At 47.5% G+C, this 15,000-nt stretch overlaps 2 protein-coding genes across 2 annotated transcripts in view; both read left to right on the forward strand.

Moving 5' to 3' along the window:
* Nucleotides 1-6,894, forward strand: part of LOC135829043 (17-beta-hydroxysteroid dehydrogenase 14-like) — an 11,123-nt gene extending 4,229 nt beyond the window's left edge. The window contains exons 4-9 of the mRNA XM_065341449.1: nt 645-711; nt 1,293-1,384; nt 1,829-1,933; nt 2,587-2,654; nt 4,369-4,471; nt 5,729-6,894. Coding sequence (XP_065197521.1) covers nt 645-711; nt 1,293-1,384; nt 1,829-1,933; nt 2,587-2,654; nt 4,369-4,471; nt 5,729-5,878 — 585 coding nt within the window. The 3' untranslated portion in view covers nt 5,879-6,894. The remainder of the gene's footprint in view (nt 1-644; nt 712-1,292; nt 1,385-1,828; nt 1,934-2,586; nt 2,655-4,368; nt 4,472-5,728) is intronic.
* Nucleotides 6,895-8,593: 1,699 nt separating this feature from the next.
* The window catches only part of LOC135829033 (uncharacterized), a 10,326-nt gene continuing 3,919 nt past the window's right edge, over nt 8,594-15,000 (forward strand). The window contains exons 1-4 of the mRNA XM_065341440.1: nt 8,594-8,913; nt 11,177-11,275; nt 12,871-12,998; nt 13,502-13,577. Of these exons, the coding sequence (XP_065197512.1) occupies nt 11,239-11,275; nt 12,871-12,998; nt 13,502-13,577 (241 nt within the window). The 5' untranslated portion in view covers nt 8,594-8,913; nt 11,177-11,238. The remainder of the gene's footprint in view (nt 8,914-11,176; nt 11,276-12,870; nt 12,999-13,501; nt 13,578-15,000) is intronic.

Genomic DNA, 15,000 nt, shown 5'->3' on the forward strand with positions numbered 1-15,000 from the left:
AGACAGAGAGAGAGAGAGAGAGAGAGAGAGAGAGAGAGAGAGAGAGAGAGAGAGAGAGGAAGCTGTGTTGCAGCTCCGAGTTTCACCTTTTCATTGGCTAGTGTCACGTAAAGAAATTAGGGACCTTTAGCACCCAGCGTACGGATACGAAACGAATGCTGATTCGTCACCTGGGTTCGAGGATTCGTCAGAGTCCCTGCGGAGAGCTCGTTTTCACGAATGGAAGCCTCTTCATTCGTGGCACGCTCCGAATCCGTCAGGTACACGTTTATTTGGCGAGGTACACATGTTTCGCCAGGTACACATTTTTCCCTTGATTTCATGATCCATGCACGTGTGCATGTAAACGCCCGTACGCCAAGCTGCCGGCCGTATTCGTAGTTGCCATGCACATTTGCAGACGACTTGCGAAACCTGAATCTGTTTTCAACGAAACGATTACGAGCCGAATCAAACTTTCGTTTCGCATTCGATTCGTAGCAAATGCGAAAGGTCCCTAGTGTTTGCTCCGAACGTCGGAGCTTGCGCTTCCTGCCGATTGACTTGACACTTGACTGACTCATCTTTCGTACTAGTGTCACGTTGTTGTGAATACATAAGTAAAATATATAAATGTCGTACTGGTGTGGTGGCTGTGTCTGCAGGCAATGGTGGAGAGGACGGTGGAGACGTTCGGCAGGCTGGATTGCCTCATCAACAATGCTGGCTGGCGTAAGTGTGTACACGTGTGTGTGTGTGTGTGTGTGTGTGTGTGTGTGTGTGTGTGTGTGTGTGTGCGTGTGTGTGTGTGTGTGTTTGCACTTTTAATTGGATTTCAGTGAGAGCAACCGTAGTTACAGTAGCTGGGGTGAAGTCCGACCCAACGTGCAAAGCTTGCCCCCCCCCCCCCCCCCCCCCCCCTGGAACAGTTCCAATTCCATCACTGTATTTGTACATGTGTACGTCTAGTCGTATTCAAACTGTGCATGCAGGGCATCAAGGGCCGTACAGTTCAGATCAGAAGTGTTTGTGCTGGAACGCGCTGTGCTTTATATGAGTGTTTTGTCTTACTGTAAAATCAGACATTTTCGGTGCCGACAATTTTTGCCGAAAATAAAACGCACCGAAATTTTTGGTACAACCGATACCGTATACATGTAGTACTAGTACACTTACCTGGAAAACTGGTTTTACCGAAAATTTCCCTTCACCGCACCGCCGATTTTGGAGAGTACCGAAAATATTACACCACCGAACATTTCTGCTTTTACAGTATTTGGAGTTTTTCGTGTTTCTACGTGTGCAATATACAGACCCGCCTCCGACTAAGATTGATGACATTAGCGTTGAGGATTTCCGCAGCCTGTTGGACTTCAATCTTGTCAGCTATTTCTTCACAATGAAAGTAGGTCATTGTTGGTGATGATGTTGGTGGTGCTGGTGGTGGCGGTGCTGCTGCTGCTGCTGTTTCTGTTGGTGCTGCTGCTGCTGCTGCTCGTGATGGCGGTGCTGTTGCTGCTTGTGGTGGTGGTGGTGCTGCTGCTGCTGGTGGTGGTGGTGGCGCTGCTACTGCTGCTGCTGCTGCTGCTGGTGGTGGTGGTGGTGGTGGTGGTGGTGGCGCTGCTGCTGGTGGTGGTGGTGGTGGTGCTGCTGCTGCTGGTGGTCTTCTTGTTCATTCTTGTCATGCTCTTGTTTATCCTCTTTGTCGTTATTTCTGCTTGCTTCTGCTTCTCCTGCTGCTGCTGCTGCACTAGTGGTAATGGTGTCACCGTATATTTTCATGTTCGTGCTTTGTGCGTTTGCGTTTGTCCTGCGTTGCTGCGTGCCGCGCGCGCTTGTGTGTGTCCAGTTCGCCCTGCCGCACCTGCGCAAGGTCAAGGGCAGCATCATCAACATGTCTAGCCTGACGGCCGTTATTGGTCAGAGTGACGCCGTGTCCTACGTTGCCACTAAGGTCAGTATTCAGTATAGCCACTGCGCGTTCAAATCGAATTTGAAAAAAAATGAAAAACGAAATTCACGGCTCACGTGATACTCGGCTGGAGGCCGAGTTTTCCGCATCCGCAGGAACGCCATCATCCTCAAGGATGACGGCGCATATGCAGCTCCCAAAGCGGTGGGAGGTGAGTAGATCACGCCCACCACCAAATTGGTCAAAGACCAAAAATCCCATTCGCTGCATCCACGGATGGATGGATGGAAGCATTGATTTGAAGAAAAAGCCGGTGATTGATTAAATTTTGTGAATGGACTGTAGCAGTCTTGGTTCGCTGCTGACCTGAACGCCTCAGCTATAAAGTGAGCCTTCGGATCCGAAAAAAAAAGAAGGTTATTTATCATACTTACTACACACACTTGAAAGGAATCAAAAGCGTTTCTGCAGTATTAAACTGAGTTTTAACCGATCATTAGACAGCAACTCCTTTGTCATACTTCAGTACTACAGTATGTAGTTTTTTTAAGTTTTTGCGGTGTTGAGAAAAGCGCATTTGAAAGTTCTGTTGAAGCCTCCCTCTCACACCTGTGTGTGTGTGTGTGCGCACGCGCGCGTGCGCACTCACATGGTCTCTCTCTCTCTATCTATCTCTCTCGTGTTGGTTTGCATAGGGTGCAATCACGTCCATGACCAAAGCCCTTGCCGTTGAGGAAGCAAGACATGGAGTCCGTGTCAATGTGTGAGTCATCAGTCCTCTCTCTGTATCTCACTGCCTGTGTGACTCTCTCTCTCTCTCGCTCTCTATCTCTCTCTCTATCTCGCTCCCTCTCTCTCTCACTCACTCTCACTCTCTCTCTCTCTCTCTCTCTCTCTCTCTCTCTCTCTCCGTAAATTTCCTTGCAGCATATTCTTCCCGAAACAAAACTTCACGACTGTTTTACTCACACGGAGTTAGTGTGCTGAAGAAATTTGGTTCAGCGCAACAAAAACACTTTACGACAATGAATCGATGATTAACTTCTTTGAAGTTAGGCATTTTATACCAAAGGAGGTTGTACCGTGTGAGTGTCGTTCAGAGTCACTGTCGCTCCATTCGTCAGAGAGAGAGAGAGACAGACAGACAGAGAGAGAGAGAGAGAGAGAGAGACAGAGAGAGAGAGAGAGCTCGGTTCCCCTGACCTGATGGTGCGGTGGAAGTCACGAAGTGTTGTATCCGGAGGCTGTGCTATTCTTGCCCTGCTCAGTATGTCTGCATGTCTGATGAGAAATGTTTGTCACCGGTGTAATGCTTTGAGTGCTAATCGTTTGGTTGTAATTCTATTTCTTTAGAAATGGATTGTGAGCAACACTTGCTCGCGCTCAGTCACTTCTTTTCACAAATTCATTTCGGAAAAACATACAGTGAAACCTGTGGCTAACTACCACCCCTTGGGGCCGGAGAAAGCGGTCTTTAGTGGCAGCTGGTCCTTTAACCCTTTCTGTGCTAATCCCTTTTACTACAGCAAACTGCCTTTCCAGCCCACTGACTCTCCTGGTGTCGTTTTCGCGCACAGGTCCGAACACATTTTTCTCTCAATTCAGTTCACCTTGATGGATTTTCGTCATCCTGGGCTTGTTGGAAAGATCAGGACCAAGCGAATCCATCCTGGTAGCTCTCATCTCAATATACATGGCGGTGCAACTTCTATGTCCACTCGAAACTACTCCACGATGCCTCGGAAAGGCACAGCAACTGAATCTCACATTCTATTTCGGTTTCTTGTTCCTGTTCAGCCGATTTTCACGATTCAAACTGCGCTGCAAAGCTGAGATCCACGTGCTTCTGCTGGTGTCCATTACGCATGCGCTGTGCCAAAGGGAAATCCCCTGGCGCGCAACAGAAAACTGCGAATGCATGAACAAAAAATTCACGATCGCTCAGTGCCGTGAATTCCGTGTGCACGCCGTCGCCGCTCCGTCAATCTTTTTCCTATCGCGAAGAACTTTATACTGCTGGAAAGCTGAGCTCAATACCTTTCCAACGGTGTATTGATTGTCGCGATAGACTTATTTTTGACGGAATTACGAAAGTTTGTACACTGATCCTTGCACTGCGATGTACTGCGCAAATCTCATGACGTCCATAGACGTCATTAGTCGTTTGGCGTACAGCGCGCATGACGGCTATAGACGTCATTAGCACGGAAAGGGTTAATAGTTGGACCTTTGCACCGCACAACCATAATAATATATGAATGTGAGACCATTCGTGCCTGGCGATGTTGTCTTTAGTACCAGGCTGATTGCTGGTCACGGTGGTCTTTAGTTACAGGTTTTTTTTATGTATTTCAACGTTTCGGTCATAAAATAGCCATGATCAGGAATGAAGTGGGCGTGGGCACCGCTGGGATGGATTCCGGATTCTAAATTTCTTTTTCTTTGTACGTGTGTATGTATTCTTCTGCCTCTGCTAGCGTGTCGCCAGGCAACATCTGGACTCCTCTGTGGGACAGCTTTGCCTCGGCGGGAACTGATGAGCAGCGCACGGCCAACATCAAGGCTGGCGAAGAGGCGCAGGTTGGTGGTGTCTTGCGAGTGGCTTTGTGTCTGCTGGGGCTTTCTGCTGCGGACATGTGCGTGCGTGTGTCCGTCTGTCCGTGTGTTCATCTGTGTCCGTGTGTTTCTGTATACATAGACTCCTACCTAAACTTATGTACAGTGATACCTGTCTAAGACGACCGCTCACGGGACCTTCAAAATGTGGTCTCGGTAACCAGGTGGTCTCCTTATCCGGGGTCATATGACTGGAAATGGCATCCGTTGGTCCTGGCTGCAGTGGTCTTCTGGGACGGGTGGTCACCTTAGGGCGCGTTCAGACTGGCGTGAATAGCCGCCGGAAAGCTACAGCGTAATCCCGGGAATCGCAATCACACTGCACGTGTATCCCGCTGGAATGGCCAGTACATGCCGTGAAGCTTCGACATTTGAAAAATTTGAGTTGACTCAGTTTGAGTTGGATATCAAAATAAACTAATTCAGTCTGTTGAGATTCCGGATCATTGTGCTTTTGCTTGTGCTTGTAGACGAAAAGAATACTATGTCCGGAGTGTTTGGTGCTTGGGTGGCATTCATCCGCTCCGCGATCAGAGTATGCTTCTCGTTCGCAGTAAGCGTTTTGCCTGCAGAGCGGCCCGCAAAAATCACCACGTATAGCTCCATGCACTCCCTCTCCATTGCTGAGTCGAACAAAGATTTCGGCATGATGGGAGAAGTTGGCAGTCTAGAAGTCAAAACTCAAAAGCATGCAGTCAGACTGAAAGAGTAGAGGCTGAAATAAAATGAAAAGACGGAACATGCGCTGCAAGGATATCAAAAGCGCTCCGCGTGCCGCCGGAATCTGCATTCCACCGGCCTGCAGAGTGGTGGGAAACCTTTTCCGTGTTTACGCTGGCGGGAACGTCACGTGAGCGATTCACCTTGACAACTTTTACATTCCGCTGGCTTTTTACGCCAGTCTGAACGCGCCCTTATCCGAGTGGTCGCCTTATCCGAGTGGTCGCCTTATCCGAGTGGTTGCCTTGACAAGTTTTACTGTACAGCTGCATTCTTACCACTTCACGTGCACCCCCCCCCCCCCCCCCCCCCCCCCTAAAAATTTGGACCTTGGTTCAGCATGCACGTAATGACCATGAATGTCATGCACCAGCCATCCTGCTCTTATGCGACCGTGCACCTCGCTGAAAGGGGGACCAGCTATGCCCCTGGCGTGCCAATCGTCTGTTCATCATCGTGTTGGTGTGCTTGATTGGTGTGTTGTGGTGTGTTGCTCTGCAGTTGCTGGGCCGCATGGGTTCGCTGGAGGAGAGCGGTGAGCTGTGCCTGTACCTGGCCGCCGAGGCCACGTTCACCACCGGCGTTGATCACCTGCTGTCCGGCGGAGCGGAGCTCAACTACGGCAAGAAGACAATGCTGCCAGCAGAGTGATGCACACATGCTGCTGCTGCTGCTGCCCGTCAATTCGAAGGAGGATTTGCTTTCGCAACGGATTCGTTGTGCTGTGTTTTGGTGTCGTTGTTTGTTCACCTCTTGTTGTAAGTTAGTGAACTGACTTTTTAGTGTTTTGTTATTGTTGCTGATCGCGAGTGTTTTTCAATTAGTTTTACCAAATTTAATGATTATTGCACGCTTTGAAAGACCCGCTAGTTGTGTAGTACTTGCCAGCCTATTCTCGTTTCTCTCTCTCTGTCTCTCTCTCTCTCACTCTCTCTCTCTCTCTCTCTCTCTCTCTCTCTCTCTCTCTCTCTCTCTCTCTCTCTCTCTCTCTCTCTTCCTTCCTTTTTGTTTTGCGATGGGAGTTTTGGACATTTAGTATTTTCGAATATTTGAATCTGAAGCTCTGGCCTATTTCAATTTCCAGATGTATATTCCGTTACCCCTGGTGACAATGCATTGCCAAATATGCTACCATTAAAATTAGTTTGGACATTTTCGCTGTCAAATTGAACCGGGTACCAGATGGGTCCTGTTTTTGTAATGTTTTTCTCTAATTTATTCCGATAAAGTATTTGGTTTTCCTTGCTCCATGCTGCGGAATTGCTTCCCTCTTTCACTCTGCACTAACCTCCCTGCTGTCTTTCCTCCTTGCCTCTGTTTTGAGGCCATTGCCTTTACGCCAGCCTTCCGATATTTTGGTTTGTTTTGTATTTTTTTGGCTTTTTGACTCCGTACCTACTCGTAGTCCAGTTTTCTAGGATATGCTCTGGTTTGAATTTCTTACAAAAGCTTACCTTTTTGGATTCGTCGTAGCTCAAAGTTTCAAGATATTACAATCACCAGAACACAGACTACTTACCTGTTGTATAATAGCTTAGAGTGTATGTTATTTCTCCCAGCCTTCACTCTCTTCTAATTATTATTTATTGGAATTAATTTTTTCTTTTTTTTTAATGTGAATCGAAGTGTCCAAATTAATTAACTACCGGTATGATGCCGGCATGGTCCATTGGCTCTTGGTGTGTGTGTGTGTGTGTGTGCGCGCGTGTGTGTGTGTGTGTGCGAGCGTGTGTGTATGTGGTGTGCATGCGTGGGTGTGTGAGTGTGTGTTTGGAAACCATCTAGAAAGATTACCAGGCCAAGCCGTCACCTTCATACCGCTAAATCAGTACATGTATCCCATTTCAATGTTTGCTGGACCGCCTGACATCCCACTGCTACTCATCAGCCTGCTATACCCCTGCTAGTACTAGTACTAGTAGTAGGGTACGGGTGTATCCAGCACTACTACATAATTATACAATGTCATGTTCTTAAAACGCAGCGAGTTCACATTCAGCCAACCAGTTACCTTGTCCTTATTCGCGAAGTGTCCTTATACCCGAAGTCTCATTTTAATGTATTACCTGTCCCTGCGGGAATTTGCGGAAAAAATCCTAGAAAACTTGCGCAAGAAATTGCGGCAGAAAACAACAAAAAATGCGGCGAAAAGTGCGGAACTTGCCAGGAACTCGCGGAATTATTGGCAGAAAATTGCGGATTTGGGCCAAATCACGAAATTTGTTGTATCCTTAGAATCGCTATTTGCGTACTGTGGAAATAACCTACGAGCAGGATCATGCCTTTCATGGAAAGCACTGTATACCGCGTGAAAAGTGCAGAAAAATGTCAAAAGAAGTGCAGAAAACAGCAAAAAACGCGGGAAATCGCGGATTTTTCAGAAAATCGCGGGTTTGGGCCAAAATCGCGAAATTTGTTGCGTCCGTGGAATCGCGATTTCCTGGAGGGACAGACAGTATTACCCCCGGGGTTATGGGGGTATTACCCCCGGGGTTATGTACTCTTGGTATTACACATGGCAACATTGTAGATGGGACTTTGCTCTGGGCATGGAAATTCTGTTGTTGTTCGCGAATTGTCGTTACAACGTTGCCCGCAGTCGTTCACTTTTCTGATGCCCCGGCCCGCCGAGCGTCGTTATTTTACTTATTATGCAAAGTTGAGTGTAATCAGTATGGCGACATTCAGCACAACATCATACAATCATGATGACTGTACAATGTAGTCTTGCTTTTAGCAGTCTGTGTGATCATGGTGATGAATGATGAATGTAAAAAAAAGAGAACAAATGGAGGGGGTTCCCCTGCTCGAGGCTGTACTGCGAGCGCGTGTCGTCCCTACCCAGGCACAACAAAAAGAGGGACGAGACTGTCGAGAGAGCTGAGGAAGCTTCGTGCACATACATGCGATCGATTGTATGCACCGGGCCGCGGGCCGTACTCGAGTTAGTGCGTGCAGGTGCAGGCGCCCGAGCCTTCATCTAGCTCTAGACTATCCTAGGGCCAGGGAGTAGGGTCGTAGATCTACGGCCGTAGTAACTCAAGTCCTATCCCTGCTGCTAGTACTACTGCTAGCATGCCAGCGCTTCATGCAGACGAACTATACTTCATGCAGACAAACTCAGTTTGTCTGCATGCAAAGACATACTCAGTACAGCCAGTGCATGCTCTGAATGAAATCCGATCCAGTCGAGTTTCTCAAGGACGCGCCGGGCGTTGCGCGGCCCTAAACCTGCGAACACTGGGCTGCGAAATAATGCCCGGCGCCAACTACTACTAGTATTAGTGAGTATTGCTTGACTCTCGCGACTGGATTTCATTGAGCAGCACTTGCACGGTACATCAGAGCTGCCTCGGACGACATGACCCAAACCGTGGTTGTCTAGTCTTTTTTGAAGTTTTTTCTCTCTCTAGCTCTGTAAGTTTCTATATGCATAGCAAGTGCACTGGCGTCGAGTTGAGGCTGCCGCAGCAGCTGGCTAGCTGCGATCTAAACAGGAGGTTGTTTGTTACATTCGTTGCAGCAATGTTCGTGCTACTGTTGTCTATCTTGTGATCTCTTTCACGCACTCAAGTATTAGTTAGCGAGCTAGTGTAGTATCAGTTCCTTCCATTCCCCCAGACTCACAGCCAAGAGCAGTAGAGGAGCAGAGCTGTGATTGCGCTGTTAGCGAAAAGTGCAGTAATGTAAGTACAGTAGCTATTTTATTGGAGTACCAAAGTGTAACAACGGCTCGTAGATTACTACTCCCTTGTTCTGCATTGTCCGACTTTGTCTACGCCTGTGAAAGCGCACCAGCTTGCAAACACTGGGTGAGCGGTTGCGAGTTGCAGTCTTGGCAGACAGCTCAGCACAGCGGAGCACCATGAGTTGGATGTTAGCCCAGGCCACGAGTGATTATGACTTGGCAAGGCGAATAAAGAGGACCATGGGCCGAACTTCTATCGATGCATCGGGTGTTGCCACTTCTCTATCGTGCATTACCCTCCCTTTCCCCTCGCGCAGAAGCGTGTTTGCTTTGCTGCCCGATTTCAGCTCGATTTGTCATAATGCGAACAACTCGGACTAAATCATTCCATCATTTTGACTCTGAAGTTTGATGGATAGTGACTGAGTGACAGAAGAACATAGCGAATAAATCATAATTACGGTTGGTGATAGAATGTGTTGATTCTCGTCCACGCGCACGTATTTCACTAGGAAAAAATTAATACAAAAAAAAACACGTTTGAACTTTGCAGACAGGTGACCTACGTCTATGGGAGTAATGAGAGATGAGTGAGCATTAATGATAATGTAGGGAGGAGAACGGATATAAGATGCGTACATTAGTTATGAGCGACTGCCCACCACTGTAACTACGGGTAGATAACAGACGACCAGAGCGTGGGACAACCAGACACCACACTGGCAAAGTACTGGGGCATTCGATGATCTAACACCTTGCTCCAACACAGCATAGCATCTTCCATGCGCACACCAACAGCCTTCCAACCAGACCTTTCCTAAAGAAAAGCGAACTGCATTTCGACTTTCACATGTAGGCACCTCGCTGGTTCTGCTATTATGTGAGTGCACTTGGAAAACAAGAAAGAAACTTCTTTTTCTCTGCTTCCACTGACCACTAACTTGGAAACATTCTCTCTAGGGGTGAAACGAGTTCAAAATCGAGGACTCCAGTACTCTTTGAAAAAACGAGCGAGTATTCGAGCGAGTACGAGTATTTTACACAGTCGTCGGTAATTTTTTTACTGACAACATAAACCATGCTCTGCACACATTCTTGCAACACCCAACGTACTACACCCGATGCATAAAGTCTTACCTGCAGCCTAGTGCAAGATATAGTCCAACATTATCTGTTGCTGGCAAGTAGGGACAAGCCACGATACTAACGTGAATTATATTGCCAGTCTGCATCTGTTCCACGGCAAATTTTGCCGGTGGAATGGATGAAGAAGGCTACCGGAGAGAACGCATTCTTCAACGATATAAACACTAACTCGTGGAAGCACTTCTAACAACTACATGTACAAAAATCACTGAACTTTCACAAGATTCAGATCCGGAGGTGCTACACTCCATTTCAAAACTATAGACGCGTACCTAGGCAAAAACCGTTATGCCAGCATCTATACCACATAAAATCTGTGATCACTTTGTGCATAAATTTTTCCAAATTGGGCGTCTGTTATTCAATCCTTTAGAAACTATATGAGAGTAATTGTGGAGCGATCCTGAGCAATATTCCGAAAACTATTCTCAAAAAGTTCCAGCCAAATTTGAAATATTTCAAAAACCCTACGCGTCTATAGTTTTGAAATGCACTGTAGGCTGCGGCGCCGCAGTAAGCGCACTTGCCTGGGCTGTAAGTACTGGTCAGGGTAACAGAAGTACTTCATGTACATGCGTACTGTAGTGCATAGTATGCTTCGAGTATTTTCAGCGAAACGAGTACTCGCTCATTTCAAATTTTCGAGCCCTCGATATACTCGTCTCACCCGTAATTCTCTACCTCTGCAGTCCCCGTGGGTACCACGCAGCAGTTGTGGCGGTGTGGTACACGGCAGCTTACTGGACACAGACGCGCATGCATCCATGCAAACACACTGGGTCGAAGTGGATTCGAAATTGTCAGCGTTGCCCTGGCAGTGCAGTGCAGTAGCACTGACTCTCAAGCCCTGTCTGTTGTTGTTGATTTTATCAGGGAATCGTAATTTTACGACTCCCTGGATTTTATTTTAATCCGCAGTGACCAAACGAGCAGAGGTGCTCAATAACGAGGGAGCGAATGAAGGTGCCAAGATGCACGAGGTGACTTAAAAGCAGAAGATATTAGATAATGAGGAAGGGGTGGGCGGAATCTGGTCCGGGCCGAGATGGACAATGAGAGCTCTGCTACCGAGGGGCAAACACCCTGTCTCTTTGATGTTGCTCCGATGTGTGCAGACTGATCGTGTTGGTGGCGGTACTCCGGGAACTCTGCTGCTGTGACCACCACTATCGCCATCATGTCGGGTGATGCCAACAGCTTAGTGAATCACCTCGGTGAGTAGTTGTGTTTGACAACAGATCTTCCCTCGATGGTAGACAACCCTAGGGTTTCAAATTATTTGTCATATAACGACTATTATCTAGTATCTACAGTAAAATCTGGTATAAGCGACCTCTGTGTTTAGCGACCACCTGCTCTTAACGGCCGTTTTTCCATGCACCGACAGTTCTGCACAGACACTGTGGGACCTGGTTCTAAAGGCCACCTGGCTTTTACGGCCGCTTTTGCTCGCATCGTGGGGTGGTGGTCGCTTAAATTAAACCAGGTTTTTACTGTGCTACCCGGACGTGAATGTACGCGTTTCAGGTGTCAGGCGATTTTTGATTGTTGTCTACTAATGAGGTTTGCCGTGCAACCGATGTCGTACTAGCGTCGGTAGATCTGCATCCACCATGTTTGCGGACCGTATTTTTTTTGCGGAGAGAAAAACCCCCGCACTGGAGTATAAGCCGCACCCAGATTTTTTTGTTGCCACGGAATCGCAGACATCTGCCCCTGTTACCACCGCTGATTTGAGCATGGTAGCACATGCACATGTACATGTATAAGCCGCACCGACTTTTTTGGGTGAAGTACTGGTGTTTTAAGTCCGGCTCATACTCCAGAAAATACGACACTGTAAAAGCAGAAATTTTCGCTGGTGTTTCATTTTGGGTAACTTCGGTGCCGAAATTTCACCGAAAATAAAACGCACCGAAAATGTCGGTACTGTACTGGTACACTTACCTGGAAAACTGGTTTACCGAAAATTTCCCTCCGCCGAACCGCCGAGTTTGGAGAATACCGAAAATATAACACCGCCGAGAATTTCTGCATTTACAGCACGCACTTTTCAGACACTTAAAGCGTCCGTGCTATCACATTTGCATAGACGTTTGTCGCACTCTCCGTTTCATTCGTTTGAGGCTGGGAGGTGTTTCGTTTTCAGTAGAAGGCGGAGCGGGCTGCGCAGTTAGCAGCAAGTACCCCGGCGTATCGCAAAGCGATGGCCGACGCTGAAATGCTTGGTTGTAGTGGCGGATAACGTGGATGAGCTCCGCAACGCGAATATTGAGTAGTGAAATGTGAAACGATGTGGGTGTCCCTTTCTTATCTAGTCTCAGCATCTTTTTTTTATTTTATTTATTTTATTTTTTTATTTTATGAAAGTGCACATGCCTACATAGAATGGAAGAGAACAACAACAACAACAACAACAACAACAACAACAACAACAACAACAACAACAACAACAACAACAACAACAACAACAACATCAAGAGAACATAGGGGACTACAAAGGGCGTGTAGGTGCTATTGAGCTGTGCCGGTGAGGTGAAGTGCGCTCCCCCGACCAATGGTCTTCCTGTAGAAAATGGCGAAATTCAAGTCATGTATCGGCGCCCCTCCAAAGTAAACACCGAGCACTTTGCCAAACTTCTCGGTGCCCCCCCCCCCCCCCACCCCACAATTTTTAGACAATCAACAAAAAAGGAATAAATTCCCAAGTTTATAATTATATAATGCAGGGCTGAAGAATTCAGTTACAAGGCAGTTTTTGTTCATTTACATTACATACATATGTATATGCTGGTATGATTTGATCCAGCCCAGTCAATGCGGTACGCGACACCTTGTGAAGAGTCGACAAATCCTCAGGGCCTGCCATCATCGTACCTACAGAAACAGCCGGAGCAGCAGCAGAAGCAGCAGCAGCCGCCATACCAACTAACTGTGGTAAGCACTTCAAAGCATGGTTTTGCATTTGTGTCTGCTTCTATCAAAGCAGCGTGCTGTCTATACTGGTTACCCCAGCAAGTGTAGGGTGTGTATGCATAGGTAACTGTCTTGGTCGTTTTATGCCGATGTACTCCGTATGGAGTAGACCAGGTGTGCATTGGTGGTCGATTCACATGGCTTTTCAGGTTGTGTGGATTGGTCAGTTATCTGGCGCTAGTCTTGATCTGTCTCATTCAGATCTTGTCCGCTGTTGTTGCTATAAGAAAAAATCTGTGGGTGCACATCCAGTGCATTTGCAGATCTGCTTGCTTCTCTTGTGACGTAATACATCTACTAAGAAGAAAACACGAAAGTTAGGTTGCCAGTTTCGAATAGATTGATAAACTTTAGTAAATGGCTGTGCCGAGACTCTGCCAATGCATCTCAGCTGCTGACGCACTTCTTTAAGTAATTGTGTGACCTCCATAGCTATACGCTTTGCTCTGCATTTTTGCTGCCAGGAGAGCGACAGAAGTGTTGACAGTGTCTCGGTGGGAGTGTCCACGCCGGTACGGGATACCCGAGGCCACGATGAACGTGAGTGCACCGGTCGCTATGAGAACTTGTATTCAGCGTACTTCAATGTTTCTTCACCTTGAGTTGCACGGGAGGAGAGGACGGGCGCGGGGGGGGGGGCTGAATTAGTGAGTTGGTCTCCCACACAAACTCTCTCTCTCTCTATCTCCCTCTCTCTCTCTCTCTCTCTCTCTCTCTCTCTCTCTCTCTCTCTCTCTCTCTCTCTCTCTCTCTCTCTCTCTCTCTTTCTCTCTCTCTCTCTCTCTCTCTCTCTCTCTTTCTCTCTCTCTCTCTCTCTCTCTCTCTCTCTCTCTCTCTCTCTCTCTCTCTCTCTCTCTCTCTCTCTCTCTCTCCTCTCTCTCTCTCTCTCTCTCTCTCCCTCCCCCCCCCTCTCTCTCTCTCTCTCTCTCTCTCTCTCTCTCTCTCTCTCTCTCTCTCTCTCTCTCTCTCTCTCTCTCTCTCTCTCTCTCTCTCTCTATCTATTGTTGAAGCTGGTTGCTGGAAGGCAATGTCTTTGAAGCACAAACGCCCTTTTGTTCGACCCTGTTTAAAAGATACCTTGTTTTTAACAATGATAGCAACTTCTTCCTGCGCATGCAGCCGCACTAAGTCCTTGGATGCACAAACAAATATGCCTCAGTCTCTCCAAATCCTTCTTGTTTTAATTAACAAGTCAAACTCTTTTCTGCCATGTGCTCTTTCTTCTCATCCCTCACGACAACCAACCCACCACACTCACCTCGCGTTCCTTGCGAGACTCACTTTAATGGGCATCCGTTTGATCGTGCAGATTGCTTGAAATAATTATTATGACTGTCTACATTTGCATGTTGCGTATCCAGCGGTTAGTCATCCGGCACGTTGGTTACCGTTTTTTCTGTGGTGTTAGCCACATTTTGAAACACCTAAAAAAAACCTCGAAGTTCGCCACTTCGGCTTAGGCTTCTCATGCTGGAGGTGAATCGACCAGCACTACAGCCCCTTATGCAGACAATGCATATAATTATGGTGTCATTCCACTACTTTTCATGCACATGTACTGGAATTCATCATTGCCTTGTACTAGCGCGAAGCCAGTGCGTGTTGTCAGCTCTGAGTGAAGGACAACCTGGGCATTTTTTGTAGAACGTCGTGCTTCCCCCTCTCCCCCGGATCCAGGGTCATGTGACTGAAGATAATTATCATCCCTCGGTCCTGGTTGTAGTGATCCTCTTGAACAGGCCTTATCAGAGCCGTCGCCCTGACTGGTTTTGCAGTACAGTGAGACCTGTGACTAACGACCATCCATCGGGGCCAGAGAAAGCGGTCTTTAGCGGCAGGTGGTCTTTAGTTAGAGGTGTGCACCGCACAACCATATATGAATGTGAGACCGTCCGTGCCTGGCGAAGTGGTCTGTAGTACCAGGCTGGTCGCTAGTCACGGTGGTCTTTAGTTACACGTTTCG

This window comes from Sycon ciliatum, chromosome 13 (genome assembly GCF_964019385.1).
Source record: "Sycon ciliatum chromosome 13, ocSycCili1.1, whole genome shotgun sequence".
In the NCBI taxonomy this organism is placed as follows: Eukaryota; Metazoa; Porifera; class Calcarea; order Leucosolenida; family Sycettidae; genus Sycon; species Sycon ciliatum.